The 20,547-nt window shown below is 39.3% G+C and overlaps 3 protein-coding genes across 5 annotated transcripts in view; 1 reads left to right on the top strand and 2 right to left on the bottom strand.

Moving 5' to 3' along the window:
• si:ch211-1i11.3 (mitogen-activated protein kinase kinase kinase 5) overlaps positions 1–10,108 on the bottom strand; it is a 43,531-nt gene extending 33,423 nt beyond the window's left edge. Inside the window, exon 1 of the mRNA XM_037785622.1 lies at positions 10,103–10,108. The gene's annotated coding sequence lies outside the window, so the exon portion shown is untranslated. The remainder of the gene's footprint in view (positions 1–10,102) is intronic.
• dnali1 (dynein, axonemal, light intermediate chain 1) lies at positions 161–6,416 on the top strand. 2 transcript variants are annotated; one of them, XM_037785673.1, is made up of 6 exons: positions 2,349–2,555; positions 4,622–4,758; positions 4,952–5,121; positions 5,556–5,734; positions 5,999–6,163; positions 6,283–6,416. In XM_037785673.1, exons 1-6 carry the CDS (start codon positions 2,475–2,477, stop codon positions 6,316–6,318), a joined length of 768 nt encoding a protein of 255 aa, XP_037641601.1. In that variant the 5' UTR covers positions 2,349–2,474; the 3' UTR covers positions 6,319–6,416. The 2 variants fall into 2 exon arrangements, with proteins under 2 accessions (XP_037641603.1, XP_037641601.1); XM_037785675.1 differs by lacking the exons at positions 2,349–2,555; positions 4,622–4,758 and adding an exon at positions 161–354.
• On the bottom strand, positions 6,416–20,393 carry gnl2 (guanine nucleotide binding protein-like 2 (nucleolar)). 2 transcript variants are annotated; one of them, XM_037785636.1, is made up of 16 exons: positions 20,166–20,393; positions 19,387–19,471; positions 19,185–19,279; positions 17,674–17,813; positions 15,834–16,018; positions 15,654–15,720; positions 15,012–15,170; positions 14,782–14,895; positions 13,460–13,588; positions 11,927–12,031; positions 11,397–11,555; positions 10,131–10,238; positions 9,478–10,019; positions 9,146–9,228; positions 8,767–8,846; positions 6,416–6,911 (listed from the first exon to the last, which is right to left on the bottom strand). In XM_037785636.1, exons 1-16 carry the CDS (start codon positions 20,227–20,229, stop codon positions 6,768–6,770), a joined length of 2,259 nt encoding a protein of 752 aa, XP_037641564.1. In that variant the 5' UTR covers positions 20,230–20,393; the 3' UTR covers positions 6,416–6,767. The 2 variants fall into 2 exon arrangements, with proteins under 2 accessions (XP_037641564.1, XP_037641565.1); XM_037785637.1 differs by having other exon boundaries at positions 9,478–10,010; positions 20,166–20,229.
• Between the last annotated feature and the right edge of the window lie 154 nt (positions 20,394–20,547).

The following is a 20,547-nucleotide window of genomic DNA, read 5'->3' as shown; positions in this document are numbered from 1 at the left end:
GTGAAGGCATATGTACAATATACAGAAAGACTGAACTACTGCTGTTATTATAACCTAATGTCCTTTCTTCTACATGATGGCACAGCTTGGGTGTGAAACCGGTCTGTTAATGTATGATTGAGTTACAAGGCAGTATGTAAAATCAGCTATTTAAAAAAAAAAAAAAAAAAAGTACATGCAGTATACAGTGTGTAACATAAAATCCTTTTCACTACAGGGGCGGCCTTTGAGAGTGAGCCCTCAGCTGCCTGCCACCTCTAGCCCTGTTCCACCACCTCCTAAACCAAAATCAGCCTCTACTGATGGCCCCAAGCAGGAAAATAAGGAGATCCTGAATGCCATCCTTCCACCCAGGTATAGCTCTTTCCATCAACAATATGGGTCGCACTGTAAAGCACAGAGGGTGTCGTATTCTGTACAGATTGTAAAGCTCCCTGTGGTGAATGTGTGATTTTGGGCTAGGTAGACATTCTGGCCAAACAAACACTAAGAATTAAGAATATAGAATTACAAATTCCATTAACCCTCCTGTTGTCCTCTGGTCAAATTTGACCCGTTTTCAAACTTCATTAAATCATAAATATGGATTTCTTTAATCTAATTGCCCCAAAATAACATGGATGGTTGCCTACTCAAAACAATATTCTGACTAAAAGTTTACATATACCAGTATGTGATAATACATCAACATTATGTTCCTCTGATAATAACTTTAGTCAAAATAATTCACAATATCTGTTTTTTTTTACTAAAAAACTAGGTATAATTTCACGGAAATTAGGTTTATTAACATTAATTTCTCCCAATAAAGTGTAAAACTTAATAATTAGGAAGGACGTTGGCCAAAAAGGTGTAACACATAATTGGGTGATAGTTTTATACTGTATGCTTTATAAAAAGTCAAACCAGACTGGGTTAATTTTGACCCGGGAAGACAAAAGTTGCATGGTCGACGGACGGGAAGACAACAGGAGGGTTAAGTAAAGCTGAGGCTAAACCATTCATCAAGAACTATGCACAAAAAGTATGGCAGGAGTACTGGGATGATCAGGAAACTGGAAGGCATAATATGTACAATATACAGAAACATGTTGGAGCAGGGAGAAAGATGGGCTGGAAAAGAAGGGAAGAAAATATCATCACTCGACTAAGAATTGGACATACAGGTCTTAATCAAACATTATATCGAATAGGCAAGCACCCAACTGGGAAATGTACACACTGTAACCAGCCAGAAACTGTTGAACACGTACTGATACACTGCAGTAATTACACTATCCAGAGGAATCACCTTTTTCAGACACTAAGGAAGGCAAAACATCCCGACTTTTCAGTGTCAGGTCTATTGGGGAATAAAGCAGATAATATATACAGTGAAATTATTCAGTTTTTGAGAAAAACTGATTTAGTTAAAAAAATCTAGAGTTTTCATTATCATTTTTTTAATTTTTTTTTTTATTTATTTTTTTTAGTTCTATTTTGTTTCTGCACAATCTTCTGTTCCACACTCCAGTCCAGATGGTGGCGGTAATACACCTCTAAGATGGTTTGCCAACCGCCAATAAACACCAAAGAAGAAGAAGAAGACTGCTTATCATATGTGACCTGCTCCATCATTATGAGTCACATTGACCCCGAAACACATTTTGAGTTATCTGTCTGACTGTAAAGAGGAAAGTCTCAGCTTTATGGCAATACCAAGATTATCTTTCTACGCCAAATATTCAATGAGATATGCTCTTTCAAAGTTCGACTGTCATGAAACATTACTTTTGAGAAAAAGGGCATTAAAGATAATAATTCATATTCAGCCATTTTTTGCATTGATTAAAACACATTTATTGAGACTCAAGTCTAAATGAACACAATATGTTTTGGTCAAAAGTGACACCCAACATTTCATAATGTAGCCTACACATACCTTCATGCATACATGTGCACATAGTCACGAGCATGTGACGTGCACGTGGCCAAAATAAAATGTTGTTTAAAACGATGAAAAACGATGAAAAACAACATTTTATTTTTTTAAAACATAAAAAGGCACATTGTGACATTGGGACATAACATTAAACTCACACACCAAGGAGGAAGGAAAACCCAGCAGCACTTTAGCAATCTTCTTTTTTTGTTGTTGTGCTGATTTTAATATATTTTAATATATTTTTTTTATATATATATTTTATTTTAAAAATGAAAAATGAACAGTGCATTTGTGTGAAACAAACTGCTGATTCAAGTCGGAAACTAAAAACTAAAAAAACTAAACTAAAATGGAACACCGGCACGCTGTTGCCATGACACCGGCACGCTGTTGCCATGACACCGGCACGCTGTTGCCATGACAACGAAGTCCAAACCTTTTGTCAGCAACAACACAGATACATTCCTGTAAACTGAAGCACAACAAGAAGAAGAAGCTTCTGGATTTAAGTGTGTATAGCTTTATTATTATCTATCATAGTGAACACACAATGATTCCACCCGCAGAGTCGCTCCTGAGATACGACAATCCAGTTTTGATCACCAAAAGCACAGACAGGAAATCACCAAAGGTGAGTTTTGCCAGGTAACAAACGCCACCAGAGTTTATAGTTTAACGTTAAAGTTACCATACTAAAGTAACGTTTGATTAGGGATTGAAGTGGTGGCAGGCAGGGAGGAGAAATACAGAATAGAATATATTATTTACAAACTATTTGCAATTAGTTGTAGTCAGATATGCTGATGTGTTACAACCAGGGAATGAAATTAGCACCTGCCACCTGCCAAATAACTAATAACAGGTAAATGTTGGCTGTGGCAATTCCTAAATTAAAAATAGTCAGGGATTAAGGTTACATGATCCATATTCCTACTGTCTGTTACCACTGACTCAGTGTTTACTAGGGGTAAATATTGAGTATTGCAATATTATGTTTTGTGATACTGTATCTATCAATTCTCAAAAACTCTGTATTTAATTCTAATTAATAGTTTACATGCAAAGATTAACTCAGTCAATACTTTATTTTTATTTGCAAAGATATCTGCCGTCTGTGATAAATGCAAATGAAGATCCTACAATTCTGATTGCTTAAAAAAGTAAACTTTCTTTTGCTCAGATGTGATGCACATGGCGGTGTGTTTTTTTTATACTATGACAGTTTTCCTGAAATTAGATTTTTTTTAAAATCCCGATATATTGTCTTGCTTACAGTACCGCAATATATCGTTGAATCGTAACCCTTGTATCATGATACGTATGTTATCGCCAGACTCTTGCCAATACACAGTCCTAGTGTTTACAATTCTAAAGCGTTCTACATATATTTCAGAAGTGGCAGACAAAACAGTTGTGTGGCTAGTAGAAATATTCAGTGACCTGCCACAGTGGCACGTGAGGAAAAAACTTAATTTTAGACCCTGGTTACAACTATGAAAAGAAAGAACAGCTTATTGGCTCTTGTGCTGTGACGCTGGTAACACTGGGGCTCACTTGTCTGAATGACAAGTGCCTGAAAAAGCTTAATGTTAAACCTGAGTCATGTTTATTAAATTAGATGTATTAATTTTAAGGCTGTCAATCGATTAAAATATTTAATTGCGATTAATTGCATGATTGTCCATAGTTAATCACGCTTAATTACAGATTACTCACACATTTTTTTATCTGTTCAAAAAGTACCTTAAGGGGAGATTTGTAAAGTATTTAATACTCTTATCAACATGGGAGTGGGCAAATATGCTTGCTTTATGCAGATGTATGTATATATTTATTATTGGAAATCAATTAACAACACAAAACAATGACAAATATTGTCCAGAAACCTTCACAGGTACTGCATTTAGCATAAAAGATATGCTCAAATCATAACATGGCAAACTGCAGCCCAACAGGCAACAACAGCTATCAGTGTGTCAGTGTGCTGACTTGGCTATGACTTGCCCAAAACTGCATGTGATTATCATAAAGTGGCATGTCTGTAAAGGGGAGACTCGTGGGTACCCATAGAACCCATTTTCATTCACATATCTTGAGGTCAGAGGTCAAAGGACCCCTTTGAAAATGGCCATGCCCGTTTTTCCTCACCAAAATTGAGGGTAAGTTGGGAGGGTTATTTAACTTCCTTTGCGACAAGCTAGTATGACATGGTTGGTACCAATGGGTTTTCTAGTGTCATATGATGACAGTATCTTCGCTTTAGCTTTAAAACTAAGCCTGCTACAACCTAAAAATGGCAAGTTGTGTTAACGCATTAAATAAATTAGTGGAGTTAAAAATTGTATTCATATTTGATTATTCTATTTGATCTAAAAGCCAATAGAAGTCTGTAAACTCTGCTTGACTGTAGCACTCACTGCCTGGAGATGGAGCAAGCATTGACATTGCAGCAGCTACATTCTTTGTCTGTGTGGCAACATCAGCATGACAACATCTGCAAGACTGAACTACTGCTGTTATTATAGCCTAATGTCCTTTCTTCTACATGATGGCACATCTTGGGTGTGAAACCGGTCTGTTAATGTATGATTGAGTTACAAGGCAGTATGTAAAAAAAACTTTCAGCTATTTAAAAAAAAAAAAAAAAAAAAGTACATGCAGTATACAGTGTGTAACATAAAATCCTTTTCACTACAGGGGCGGCCTTTGAGAGTGAGCCCTCAGCTGCCTGCCACCTCTAACCCTGTTCCACCACCTCCTAAACCAAAATCAGCCTCTACTGATGGCCCTATGCAGGAACATGAGGAGATCCTGAATGCCATCCTTCCACCCAGGTATAGCTCTTTCCATCAACAATATGGGGTCGCACTATAAAGCACAGAGGGTGTCGTATTCTGTACAGATTGTAAAGCTCCCTGTGGTGAATTTGTGATTTTGGGCTATACAAATAAAATTGACTTGACAATATATTGTTCAGCAAGTTCAAACAATACTGTCTCTCATTTATCTCAACTTCTGCTATTGCAGGGAATGGCTGGAGGGGAACCAACTGTGGGTGCAGCAAGTGTCCAGTACACCTTGTACAAGAGCAGATGTTATTCGCCTGGAGGAACAGCAGGACATAAAGCTGCAGCAAAGGCAGGCTAGAGAGACAGGGATCTGCCCTGTCCGCAGGGAACTCTATTCCCAGTGCTTTGGTAAGGAGGAGGCTGAGATGCTGGTGGTCACTGAGGTCCATCAATGATGGATTAACACACTATGTATTTATTTGTTACGTTTTGTTTTTAAGTCAGGTCTGATGTTACCGTACATATAAAATAATGATCTCAGTCACTTCCACACAGTGACAAATACAGTTTATTAATTAAACACTGCAATCAGATTGGAACTCTGTATCAGCTGATACCCAAAGGCCAAATATCGCCATCAGTATCAGGACTAAAAAAGTCGGCTCGGTGCATCCTTACAAACAACTAATCGAGTAAAAAAAATCTACAGAACAATCGACAATGAAAATATTCATTAGTTGCAGCCCTAGATGGAACCACCTATATTCCAATAAAGGCACATTTTCACTCACATCAACATAAACTTAATTGTCTGATCCTCCTAATTTTTCTATTTCTTTAAGATGAGCTGATCAGACAGGTGACCATCAACTGTGCTGAGAGGGGTCTGCTGCTGTTGAGGGTCAGAGATGAGATTCAGATGACCATTGCTGCGTACCAGACGCTGTACGAAAGCAGCGTGGCATTTGGGATGAGGAAAGCACTGCAGGCTGAGCAGGGCAAAGCTGACATGGAGAAAACAGTAAGGACATTTAGTTATTTATTTTGACTTACACTAACCAATGGCATACAGGGCACGAGGACCCAAATATCTGATTTTTTGCCATGCTTCATTTCACTCATCTAAAGCCATAGGAACAGTTATAAACTGTTTTTCAGCAAGGTATCCAGCAGAGAGCACCATTTCACTTTGAGAGTTCTTGTAAAATAAGAATGGTGGAAGTCCTCTACATAATTGATCCTGCGTCTGGAACAAACTTACAAGTGTGTCTCATTACATACCTAGATTTCGGACCTGGAGGATGAGAAACAAGATCTGAGGAAGCAACTGAACGAGCAGATAGCTAAATGCGATGCAATTGAAAAGAGAGAAACTGAAAGGCGACAGATGGAGGAAAAGAAGCACACTGAAGAGATCCAGTTCCTGAAGAGAACCAACCAGCAGCTCAAGGTGATGTTATAATGATAATGATAATTACACACCAAAGAAACAAATCTTCTTTTAGATTTAGCAACAATAGTAGCTGTGTTGCCTTGTCTTAATATTTTAATATTTGTCTTCCTATTCAGACCCAACTGGAAGGGATCATTACACCCAAGAAGTAACTTCGCCAAACTGAGAACAAGAACTGAGTGGCCATTTCCCAGTACAGGATGTTAACTAAATGTCTAAATGATATAAATTAAAGTAAACTTAACTGAGTGTAATTAGCACATATTTTATTACAGCATGTTATGACAAGTACAGTTCAATCAGTAAACTGTACATTTCTCTTGAACATCAAAAGAGCATTTCACCTGTAAATGATGAATGAAATGTCATTCAAAAACAGTTCTGGGTTGAAGGGAAAAAGAAAGTTGAGATACAAACAAGTCGTTTCCCCAGAAGGACAGTCAAGGTCAAGATAAGGCATCAAGTGGCCACTTGATAAAGACCATTTAACACTTAGTCAGCACTCCACCTTCTATCAACTCTACACTTTCGATAAAAACATGGCCTTTTTGGCTAGTTTAAATAAAGATTTATTACAAACGTTGTGTTTTACGAGTCCGGTCTAGTGCTTTGGTCTTTTAGCCTTTTTGCCCTCTGTGGCTGCTGCTGGGGCCTTCCTGTTCTTGTTCTTGTTCTTCACATTGTGTGTTTCATAATAGCGCACGCCAACTTTCTTCACCCTCGTAGCGCGGTCCATCGCTCTTCTCTGTAGAGATAAATAAAGAGAACAGAGAAAAAATGAGCTTTTCAGTAAGGGGCCGTTCACATACCGGATATCGGTGAGAATGGGGCCGATCTATTCAATTCAATTTTACAGTATGTTTATATATATATACAGACGTAGGCAAAGTTGTTGGTAACGTTCCGTTAAAGAGAGAAAAACCCACAATGGTCACTGAAATAACTTGAAACTGACAAAAGTAATAATAAATAAAAATTCACTGAAAATTAACTAATGAAAATCAGATATTGTTTTTGAATTATGGTTCAGCAGAATCATTTAAAAAAACAAACTAATGAAACTGGCCTAGACAAAAATGATGGTAACATTAACTTAATATTTTGTTGCACAACCTTTTGAGGCAATCACTGCAAACAAGTGATTTCTGTAACTCTCAATGAGACTTCTGCACCTGTCGACAGGTATGTTGGCCCACTCCTCGTGAGCAAACTGCTCCAGCTGTCTCAGATTTGAAGGGTGCCTTCTCCAGACAGCATGTTTCAGCTCCTTCCACAGATGTTCAATAGGATTTAGATCCGGGCTCATAGAAGGCCACTTCAGAATAGTCCAATGTTTTGTTCTTAGCCATTCTTGGGTGTTTTTAGATGTGTTTTGGGTCATTATCCTGTTTGAGGACCCATGACCTGCAACTGAGACCAAGCTTTCTGACACTGGGCAGCACATTTCGCTCCAGAATGCCTTGATAGTCTTGAGATTTCATTGCACCCTGCACAGATTCAAGACACCCTGTGCCAGATGCAACAAAGCAGCCCCATAACATAACCGAGCCTCCTCCATGTTTCACATTAGGTACAGTGTTCTTTTCTTTGGATGCTTCATCTCTTCGTCTGTGAACATAGAGCTGATGTGACTTGCCAAAAAGCTCCAGTTTTGTCTCATCTGTCCAAAGGACATTCTCCCAGAAGCTTTGTGGCTTGTCAATATGCATTTTGGAAAATTCCAGTCTCGCTTTTTTATGATTTGGTGTCCTCCTCGGTCGTCTTCCATTAAGTCCACTTTGGCTCAAACAGTGACGGATGGTGCGATCTGACACTGATGTACCTTGACCTTGGAGTTCACCTCTAATCTCTTTGGAAGTTGTTCTGGGCTCTTTGGTTACCATTCGTATTATCCGTCTCTTCAATATGTCATCAATTTTCCTCTTGCGGCCACGTCCAGGGAGGTTGGCTACAGTCCCATGGACCTTAAACTTCTGAATAATATGTGCAGCTGAAGTCACAGGAACATCAAGCTGCTTGGAGATGGTCTTATAGCCTTTACCTTTAACATGAAGGTCTATAATGTTCTTTCTGATCTCCTGAGACAACTCTCTCCTTAGCTTTCTGTGATCCATGTTCAGTGTGGTACACACCATGACACCAAACAGCACAGTGACTACTTTTCACCCTTTAAATAGGCAGACTGACTGATTACAAGTTTGAAGATACCTGTGATGCTAATTACAGGACACACCTTAGTTTAACATGTCCCTATGGTCAAATTATTTTCAATCTTTTCTAGGGCTACCATCATTTTTGTCTAGGCCAGTTTCATTAGTTTGTTTTTTAAAATGATTCTGTTGAACCACAATTCAAAAGCAACAGCTGATTTTCATTAGTTAATTTTCAGTAAATTTTTATTTATTATTACTTTTGTCAGTTTCAAGTTATTTCAGTGACCATTGTGGGTTTTTCTCTCTTTAACGGAACGTTACCAACAACTTTGCCTACGTCTGTACATATTATATTATATACAGACCCAACATTCCTTATTCGTCAGAGGAATAGACATTCGACCAAGAGAGATCTGTTTGACGTCAGAGAGAACAAACACTGCATACCTGTTTAGACGTCAGTCTGTGGGCTGGGGCGGACTCCTCGTCCTCCTCAGCTTTCCTCTTCTTGCTCCTCTGGGTTGCATCTGAATTCAAACGAAGATTGACAACGCTGATGTTAGTGCCTGGCTGGATCTCAAGGTCGGCCTGACCTACCCAGTTTGCATGACTACAGGCAAATACCGAATTAATCAGTATTTATGTGTTTCTGTGTTGGGGGAAAATACATCATCATACCAGTATGATGGCACGCTTGTGTGCTTTTTATTTTGTTCTGAGGAACTGTGAAAGTTTTTTTGGACCCTAACCAAATCTGATCCATCTTCCAAAAAAGTTCTACATTCAGCACCATACAAAGTCATGACAAAACATGGTGATTGACTACCTTTCTGCTGTGCTTGCTTTGCTGCTGCCGCTTGTTTAGTCTTGATGTCCGTGAACGCTTTGTCAGAAAGAGCCTTAGGTATCCTGTCCAAAGAAGAAAAGCAAAAAAGTAAATCATTACCCAACAAAGCAGGCGGTTTACTCCTGTTGGGATCTGTTGAAATGAACTGATTAAATTAGGTCTCAGAGTGTCTATACAACAAGAGATTAAAGAACATGACATGCAAAAGTTATGGAAACACCTAAAATGTTACATTACTGAATAAAAGAAATTCGGACAATACACAAAACAAAGACAACATGTGAGTGAGGTTTGTGTGAGAGCAGACTGACCGGATTGCAGAGAAGCGTTTGGATTTGGCCCGGTCCAGGAAATGCTTGTACTTAGAGATCTTGTCATCCAATTCACGAATCACCTCGCGTGAACTCTTGCTGCTGTTTGCTTTGCCAGTCTGAGCGGTTGCTGGCTCGGAGCCCTCCGGCTCTCCATCGGCTGGTTCAACATTGGACCCGTCTTCCTCCCCGTCTTCCTCCCCGTCTTCCTCCCTACCTTCCTCCCCACCTTCCTCCCCACCCTCCTCCTCTTCTCCTTCTTCACCGTCTCCCTCGCCATCGGAGCCAGATAAGTCAGACAGCCCCAGGTCAGGCATCTCCACAGGAACCATGTCTTGCTCGCTGAACTCAGGCGCCACGTTGATCTTGCCGAAGTTCTGTCGCACGTTAGACAGAATCTTCTGGACCTGCTCCTTCTGTCTCTGCTGCCGCTGCTGCTGTTGCTCATGTTCCTCCGAGATGGCGTCCGGATTGTCTGGCTGTTCCTCCTGCACCTTCTCCACGACCTCTGCGGGTCCTTTAACTGGCAACAGCTGCTTGCCCAAGAAAAATGACAGAAACAAAACACAGGTTGTCAACATAAAGCACGGGTTGGTGTAGAGAAAAAGTAATTTACCTGAAAAACACAGGTTTAAAATTCAGTAAAGTCTTACCTCTTGATCTCCCTCAGGTCCAGGGGGTTTCACAAAGAAGGGGATGCGTCCTCTCTGCCAATCATTCAACACCATTTTGGAGACGGTGGAGATATCTGGCTCACCGCCCTGTTCAATACCAACAATACATTGCTCAAGTTTAGGATTTAAAACTAGCGGTTCATATACACATTGCTATTTAACAGAAGGCCAAAAATAGGCCAGATGTATTACTTATGGATTTACAGTTGCACTTCATAAAATGGACAATTAAAATACTTAAAAATGTTGGGTTTGTAAATATAAAAATCAAATGCTATGACAAAAAAAAAGTTATCTGTGGCTATCACAGGACTGTAATAAACCCGCCCAATCATTTCAGTCGGCCCGAATGTTTATGTTCGTAATGATAATTTTGAGACGAGCTGTCAGTGTTGCCGACTTGGCGACTTTCTTTATTAGATTTAGGGACTTTTGGAGTTAGTGCTGCTCGCTGCTTTCATTGGAAAAGTGTTGGCAACACTCGGCTCGATTTTTCCATTGGATCATTTTTTTTTAAATCTAGTGTACTCTTGCTAGTTTCTCAATATTACCGACCCTGCCTTTAACATGCTGCGTGTGAAGCATTTGTAGAATACCCACGATTACTTTAACTGAAGTTATTACTCATACTGACAATGATTACGTTTTGTTGGGTAACCATATTCTCTGCTTGTTAGATTGTTGTTACATTTTTATGAAATAAATTAATAGAATAACAACTTGAGGCAAGGCAGTTTTAAGTCACCCTTTAAAGGCACAGTAGGCAAGATGATGATGATTAAAAAAAGTTATTTTTATAAATTGGTTGCTATATCCTGACAGTAGTGCATGAGACAGGTAATCTGTAAAAAAATCGTGTGGCTCTATGTCCTCCGGTGCTCCTAATGGCATCTGTAAGATTTCACAGACCGGAGGACAACAACCAATCAGAGCCATTGTGACCTTAGTTTGACCGTTTGATCGGAGTTTGTGAGTGATTGACAGCTGCCTCCGTTGAATGAACAGTCAATAGGAACGCTCTCTGTCCGAAATGACCTGTGATTGGCCAAAGTCTCCTGTCACAGGCTAGATTTTTGAAAACAGAGCCATGAGGAGGTGAAGAAGACTAGTTATCTCTCAAAGCACTTGAATTATAGTATGCTGAAAGATTATAATGGAATTTTTAGCCCAATGATACCAAAATCATTCTGCGTACCCCTGCTTTAAGGTCCTACAAGAAAGAAAATGAAAGAGGACCATTCAGACCTTCATAAGTTTCCCAGTGCGAAATGCAAGCTTCTCCAGGAAGTCTTCAGCAGAGGTCCAGGTGGGGATGCGGTAGGTCTTCTGGATGTACTCTGGCTTGGCCCGCTCCAGTACGGCCCCAATGTGCTCCTCTGGGTTCTTGATCTTCTCCACTTGAACCTTTGGGAGGAAGGGGAATAAAAAGGCGTGCAGTTTAAGATATGAACGTGCAACCTTTCAGTTATGGGGACTGCGTGGTCTAAATGTTAAACCCAGGATCTGGAAAAAGGATCTGGAGGATCAGAATCGGAGCTGATTAGGACATTTTTTTAACAGCCGGGTATTAGCAAGAGGAATCCACTTCCAATTCTTTGGTCACATTCCAGGTACAGAGTTGTTAAATACGCCACATTAACAGTTACTGGGACATTGTGTCCACTGTTTTCCAGTGCTATGAGGAGCACAAATGAAATTTAATTCACCTCCATTGTATTGGAGTGGTAGCAGGTATCACAAAACCTTGGTACATAGGAGAAAAAAGACAGACTTACCACTCCTTTCAGGACAATATCAGATTCACTGTCATCTGAAGGGTAGACAACACCGGGACAGTCAATGAGGAAGATGCGCCTCATCAAAGTGATGTACTGCCACACCTATAAAAGGGAGGACATTAATGGTTGTCTATATGGTCAAATCATTCATAAACTTGACTTTGTTAGTACTTAATGATATAAAAAGATGCATCAACTTAGGGCTGGGCAATATATCGATATTATATCAATATTGTGATATGAGACTAGATATCGTTTTAGGTTTTGGATATCGAAATATGACATAAGTGCCACGCATTACAGTAAAGTGATGTAATTTTCTGAACTTCTGAACTGAATGCAGCATCAGTCAACCCTACAATATTGTCGCAATATCGATATCGAGGTATTTGGTCAAAAATATTGTGATATTCTCCATATAGCCGAGACCTACGTCAACTATGAAGAGTGGGGAAGCAAAATATTTAAAAAAATGATCTTTTGCCAGAGCAAAACAAAGACCGTTTTGAATCTGGGCAAGAACACTGATAACTGAAACTTCCTTCGTTTTTTCCTTATGCTACAAACAATCTCCCCTCCACAATTGGTTCAGGGATTGTATTGTAACTTTTCACATAAACACACATCCATTTTAACAAAATTGAGGGTTACAGCAGTGCTGCAGATCGTGAGCTTGTTTGGCTGTCACATAGCGTTGAGTGAGAATCAAAGACGAGGTGTGAAATAAAGGAGTGCTGGCCACACGCCCATCAGATTCACTGGCTGGGCGTGCTTCTTTCCCGCTGACCCTGCTGTGGACATTGGGGTTTTCAGACCCTTCTTCGTTTCCAAACAGGATAAGCGGCCCCAGAAAGAGGAAATTAAGGATAAAAACGGTTGTTGCTCTTTCTCTTGGCCCAGTCTCCCCTTAGATTTTCAGCTATATAGTTAAGAACTCGGAGCCAGCTACTTCTGTTGTTGCAGCTATAAACAATTACCAAGTTAAGAGGCGTAACATGCATCTTTTCACCTCACATCACCTTCCCGCTTAATCTGAGCTCTGCTCTCCTTTTCACGCTACACACAAAAATACCATTCCCTTCTTTGCTCCTATCCTTATTTTATTAGTAATGTTTATGTACTACTGGGGAGCGCTTCGTCCACAGTGACGCCCCATCGCCTTTAATGAAAAGTTCAGAGGTTTTTAAATAGACGTGCTCGGAGAGGCTGCACAAAAAAAGTCAGAGCGCTCTGAAAAGAGACGCTGTGATTTTCTCTAGGCGGCCAGATACATTCTCTCCTCATTGAGAACAATTGAAAAAAGACGCTGGCACTCAGAAAAATGCGCTATATTGACCAACAGCCTAAAACTTCCTTCAGATTCATCATTTTCATTAAATAAGAATAAAATACGTTAGTTTCCTGTCATCCTTTTTACAGGAATGTCCACTGCAGTGCTTACTAGACAGACTTTTCATCAGTCATGTTGCTCTGTTGCATACCACAGGTTTACATTTAGTTTGCACGGCTGAGACGACACTCGAAGCGTACCTTTGTTTCTCCGGCGAGGGGCGCCACATTGCAGACCTTCTTAGACCGCAGTGTGTTGATGACTGAGCTCTTACCCACATTAGGGTAGCCAATGAAACCCACACTGATCTGCTTCTTGTCTGTGTGGAGCTGTGGGAGGCAAAACAAAAAAAAGTCAAACTGTTGTGTTTCCTAAACAACAACCTCAATCTGTCCTCGGTTCATGGAGGTAACTTTAGATGGGTCTCTGTTGCCATTAGCAATGAGTGAACCTGTCATCACTCCAGAACTACAATTTAGTTTACCAAAGGATATCTTTAAAAGGATTTGATATGTAAATAAAACAATCGCAAAGCCTTTTAAAACAAGAGATATAGCCATCTTGTATAATTGTCCCAGGAGGTGAACTATGAAGGCTGTTTTGGAACACTTGTTTCACCTCGTTATCTCACTAATTTTTGGTGGATATGGTCCAACAAGGAAAACAAATTATACATGTTTTTCTGTGTCTTTCTCATAACAGTCTCTTTAAATCATAATATTAAATCTAACAAGAACATTCCCTTCGAATATCAAACCCTTTCAGATCTTTTAAGTCCACAGCCGTCACATAGCATGTTCAGGTCTAAGGGTGGGTGATACAGACAAAACCTTTCTTGGCGGTAGCGGTCATTTTATGTCAGGTCAGCAATATAATGTAGTTTTTAGTAGGGTTTGGAAATTTCATTAAGGAACTATTCTTAGATAAAATATCTAAAGGAATGCCTTTTGACTACTCCATTGAATTATATATGTGACAAATCAAGGCAAATTGAGTTTCAGCATTGCCCACAATGGCCTAATACAGCAACAGATATAAAATGATAGCTATAAAAAAGCATCTTTGATATATACATATTCTTTACTGAGGAGCTGTGATTGCTCTTATCTTGCAATTTCTATACAGTATTAAGAACTAAATTGTGATTATAATAAAATCTAAATAATGAATAATATTCCATTTCCCTCCATACACTATATGGCATACTTTTGGATTGGGTATTTAAACTGAACCCCAAGCACTAACATCATGAATTATAGATAGTATTGGTTTTCATAAGTAAATCTATAAATAAATAGTACACTCATAAATCAGAGAGGGTGCAATTTCAATATCCAAGACCTTATATTAAAAAGCAAATAAATAGTTATGTTGCAGATAAAAATGATTTCACTAACCGGACAATACGCTGAAGGATATAAAGGCAAAAAGTTTATGGTTTCTGTGATGGTTACTGACGCAGTAAATGTTTTTCCTGCTCATGATAAATCAAAGATATTTTGAATTTAAAGCATGTGCTTACCTTGCCAAACTGTCTGAGCAGCTGGATGAGGGAGCCCTTACCAAACGAGTTGGTGAGGCTGGCATGGAAAGCCAGAGTCGGGCACTCTTGGGATAAAACAGCTACCCACCGTTTCTGGTTTCGAAATTGAGACAAAGAGACAGTCACACGATTTAATATTATGAATAAACAGACACAATCACTCCTAAATGAAATAGGAACCAAAGATGAACATGTTGTAGATGTCTTACCGTGACCCAGGCGGGGATGAGGTCACACTTGTTTAGAACAAAGATCAGATGTTTCCAAGATTTCTCTTTCTTCATGTATGACTCTATGCTCTTGGAGCGCGTTCCCATGGGATCACGGGCGTCCAGCACTTGGATGATGACATCTGATGAGTCGATCACCTTTTGAAAGAAAACAGTCAGGAATGCAGAATGACCCCGCAACACTTCAGTGTACCAACTAGGGGTGGGAAAAAAAAATTCACCTACACATCGCGTTTAAAAAAAAGAAAGAAAAGATTTTGATATTGATTTTTTAATGCCAGAATAAATACATTTGCTTCATTTGAGTCTATGCGGACGTAGGAGGAAGTTACTGCTTTTATTGTGCAACGTGACGCCATATCCGTTCAGTATGTTTTCAGTATTTTTGCTATATCAATTTAAAGATTTTCCAAGGTAAAATCCCTAGAAGTTTTTCCCATGGTCTAGGGTAAAAAAGTTAACAAATTTTAATAAATCGTAATATCGAATCACAAAACATATCGAATCGGTACTCAAATATTGTGATAGTATGGATTCGGGAGATAGGTGTATCGTCCCAGCCCTAGACCCAACTCTACATTAACACAAAGCACTGCGCTGAGAGGAGGATGGAAATAATACCTTGTAAAGTTCTCCCCAGATCCTCTTGGACTGACCCTTTTTGAAGATTTCCTCACGTACCTCCACCCTGATGCAAAATGAGAATAAAAAAAGCATTACTACATGTAAATATGAAAATTCTTCAACCATGCGTCTGGTCAGTTAGAGTGGATTGATTATAATATCTTCTGAAGGTCTTACCGGACCCCTGTGTCCTCAGTCACCAGGTCTTTGTCGTTGTCTGCATTGTAGGTCTGGCCCGAGGCCTCAGCCTGTTCCAAGAGGTCCTTCATGTCCCCTACCATGAGACTGGGCCTCTTCCTCTGAGCTTTGGGCCCAAATGTGGTCTCAAAACCCTCCGTGTCTAGAATGTGACACTTGGAGTTCTGCATGTGTAGAAACAAAGAAAAAGGATCAGACATTGCGGTCTTTGAGAGGCTGTAGCGGGCTCAGTCTTGAAGCTAGAAATATTGGTATCCTATGAAACTAGACGACTTAAGGAACTGGCATCAACCATGTCATAAAGACCCCCTGTACCCCCCTAAAAAAGACAAAAACAGGTCTATGTGGGTTAAAGATGAGGACAAGGGATTCCTAGAGATCTTTCATTCAGATTTTTACTTTTTTATTCAGAACTTTTACCTACATAACACAGCTGCACATGGCCTATTCAGCCCAGAGTAGGCCTACATCCAAAAGAATAAAACTTGGTATGCTTGAAAAGCTAAATAGCTCTGCCATTACGAATATATAGACTGCATCACAGAGGAAAGGTTTCTGTCAGTGTTTTTTTGTTTTTTTTGCGATTTTTGATACAGTCAAAGTGATGCAGTTGTTCCAAAAGGTTTCAGACAGAATCATAGAACAAATGCATACAGTAAACAGAGCAACCAAATATGCAACAACTAAGCCAGTGAAAGAGCCACGCCTGTGCCAGGACTGATTAACTGTTCCAATGATTTCAATCACAAATCATGCCTCTATTGCAGCACTGCCATGAGGGCTGGGGGGTTGTCAGAAACAATGATGCTTAAGGCTTCAGGTTGTCTGACTATCTGCCAAGATCTTCTACTGGGTTCTTTGAAAAAGCATTTCACCTACCAAACCACAAACTCTGGTTTAACTCATCTGCCTTCTTAGAATAAGATCTTTATGTCGATTTATCCTAGAATCGCCCCTCCTGACAATCAGAGGGGAAATCCGGTCCCAGATTATCTAGTAAAGTGAGGGGTTTAAAGATCCAGTATTAAACCTCCCGAACTGTTCACAGATTCCTCGGGGCCGCCCGAACACGTTCGATATTTAGAAGTTAAAATCAGAATGCATGGCACGGCTGCTTACATAGACAATGAATGGGAAGCGTGGAAAGGACGGAGGCTGTGGACATGTACCATAAGAGTGGAAAAATAATGCTCTGCATGAGCATTAATGCTACACCGACCTGAGACGCTGCTGGTCACATTGATCATAACGTACACAAGTGAATGTAATGAATGATAAGATGATGATTGCAATATAACAGGTGCTATTATGACAACTTGTGAATCTCTTTTACATTTCAATTGTCAATTAGATAAAATTTAAAGTAAATAAATCAGTATCTTTAACAGCTTCAAACTCAGATAAAACTAAAAAAAGACTATCAGACCCAATATGATGGAAAACAACACGGAGAACTGGATGTTATTCAGAACCGTGTTGTTTATGGGGTGCAAAATTTAAAGCCAAGTACAGTGCCAATACATTCTGGGTCGTGGTGCGGCAGAGTGAGAATTGAATGAGGATTAAAGTGAGGCCTCGTGTTCATCTCACCTCATAAAAACCCAAGAAACAAGCAACTGAGGACAACATGACTCTCTACTGCACCGAATAATAGAAGCCAGGTAAAAACGTCAATAGCTTTATATGCCAGTATACGCATAATAAAAATTAGAAAAGGTGTTAATTCACACAAACAATGCAAATCTACTCTGGAGAGCCTTCCTGGGACCCAAGAACCGTTATACAGACCGCAAAGGATAAAACACTCCTTTATACTCACATGGGCTTTGACTCTGTCATGCAAGAGGGACATGGGGAGTTTGCTTTGTCTCATCACAACACGATATGGATCCTTCTGTACGGCTCCCATCTCTTCTTGGAACTTCTGTAGGGACGACTGCTTGATCACACGCGTATTTGCTGAAATACACAATATCGAGATGCAAAGTGTGAACAGTTTAGTTCAGATTTCCCATTTTTTTTAAATCACATTTATAACCACTCGTCTTATTCATTTCCCAATTTTCCATCACACTAGGGCTGGGCGATATGGTCAAAATCTTCTATCACAATACAGGTCATTTCATATCTCGATAACGTTACATAACATCATTAGGATATGCTTATATAGCAACATCATACTTGACTTAAACATTACTTTCTTAGGTTTGTAAAACAAAATATAACAAATAAATACACAGATATAGATTTAGTGAATTGTTATTTATTATTAAAATAATAAATCGTATACCAGCAACTTGGTAAAAAAATCTTCAAAATTAACAGGAATTACAAGTCAAGTAGAAAACGTTTTTTAATGCAGCAACTAATTGGTCAAAACGTAAACATATATAGATTTATACATACAATATATAATGTATATAAACATAAAACTGAATTGAGTAGATCGGCCCCATTGTTACCGATACCCGATCCAACTATTTGAGTCAGTATCGGCCCGATATGCGATATTGGTGAATCCCTAAATATATTTAGTGATTAGGCTACATGCATTGATTGCATTTGAATTAATGAAAACTAATTTTGTGTTAGTTCTCATTTTTCAAACTTGATTTTTTAAAAAAGTGACAGCCGATGTCCATCACCAGATAAATCTACAGAACTCTTTGTAGTGATGCAGTAATGATAACATCGTTTTAAGCTTTAATGGCCAGTGCTAATTATCTATTGTTTATTGTTTCATATGTAGAACCATTTCATTTATTTTCTGATCCTTACATTTGGCTTGCTCCGTCATTTCTTGATTTATTGATACAGTTCGATTTTAAATAGTTTTTTATTGTTAATATTTTTGTGTGGAATCCTGGAAGACTAGTTTTGTGTAAGCAAATGGGGATCCAAATAAAGAATATTGTATCATCTTACTAACGTCACCTAATAGTGGTAGTTGGCAGGGGTGCATTTAACACAAACTCTCTTGAAATAGATTTTAATATTGCCAACATGGTCAGGTTTTAAAAAAGGTGGCACCTTGTTAATAACCCAGACACTTTGAAATTCTTTATGCAGGAAAAATCAATGTATTGTCTTCCTTACCACCAAACACTTTAATCTATAATCCACGAAGTAGTAAGTATTTTGAGATTTAGCAACCTGCAGAGCCGGAGAGCACGGCCCCAGCCCAGCAGACCCACAGTTTTAGACGTACGCATGCACGACTTCTGCATGAGACCTGCATCACCCTGTCGGGGTTCATTTTGACAGGCTCACTGTACATAATCCCTTACATAACGTACTCAACATATACAAAAGGTAAGGGAGGGCACTTACTAAACCATTTGATGTTGGGTTCCACTCTGGCTTGAGTCCCTGGAGCCACTGTGGACTGGAACTGTAGAGGTCTGATGACTTTCCCACGGTCATTACTAGGAACAGAAGATCAGTGTGAATATAACACTTCATGTTTTTTTTGTTTTTTTTTTCAGCCAATTAGTGGCTCAGAAGAATAATGCAAATATGTATCATCAATTACCATCTCAGCTTCTGTCTGTACATATTCAGACGCTTGATGGTGGTTCTGTCCCTCATGTTGTTCCCTCCAGCACCCTTGGCTCGATCTGTGAAAATACACATGTACAGTTACTATAACAATCCATTTGCTTATCAAAGAACATCAGAGCTGCTTCAGTTAGACATCTTATGGCCAATTAATAATAGCTCTGTTTCCAGACTTTAAGGACAGGTCTGCAGGACAGATAATAATGCACTATACTCATTTCTAACAGTCTCTTCTGCACTATATTCACTTATTTTAATAGTCCTGTATCACAGCTGTTACCCTGCACTATATTCACTTTTAACAGTTTTCTTCATCTCCTTGTATTTTTATATCTGGGATATTTTTTTTGTACTTTGCACTACTAACTTTTTTACTAACATGTTTTTGCACTATGGAACTGTGATGCTGGAAACTTGAATTTCCCTCAGGATCAATACAGTTACTATCCATCTATCTATATCTATTAAACACTTCCACTTGACACAAGCCCCTTCCTTTAGAGTTGTGTCAGTGTCACATTTAAAAGGCCTAAAGCTAATGTGTTATAGCAGTAAAGTTGAGTTTTAGTTCATTTAACCCGTGTTATGAGGTTCATTTTGACACATTGCACACTAAATTTCAGTGCCTAGTTTAATCTAACAGAGGTAAATGATCCATAAATGTCTTTTCCAGAGTGTACAATCAGCAGTCTAGCAACAGTTCGCATTAGCTGTAAACAAACACGGTGCATGGAGGATGGAGGTTTATCTCACCAGGGTTGCTGCTGGAGGTGGAGGGGTTTATCGAGCTTTTCCCCTTGAATAGAGGCTTCACCATCTTGGCTGTTTAGTCGGCAAAAGCCTTCCACAAACAAAAAAATGAACAGACCACGCGACGGTGTCTGAAAGCTGAAGTTTAGCTGCTGTTATTCCCTTCAGCGCGACACTGTACACCCGCACACGTGTTGTTACGGTGGAACCGGAAGGACGTCATCAAGGAGCGACAGCGACAAGAGAGCTTCTCCAGCATGGATGTGCTGTACTGTAATACACACATGTGTACTGTATATACATACTATATATACGTACTGTATAAAATACCTTGTGTACAATTTTTAGTAGTTGTGTAAAATGACTTCATCTAAATTTTAAGCAT

This window comes from Sebastes umbrosus, chromosome 11 (genome assembly GCF_015220745.1).
Source record: "Sebastes umbrosus isolate fSebUmb1 chromosome 11, fSebUmb1.pri, whole genome shotgun sequence".
Classification (NCBI taxonomy): domain Eukaryota; kingdom Metazoa; phylum Chordata; class Actinopteri; order Perciformes; family Sebastidae; genus Sebastes; species Sebastes umbrosus.
The sequence above is the reverse complement of the archived record's forward strand: the minus strand, read 5'-3'. Positions and strand labels throughout refer to the sequence as shown.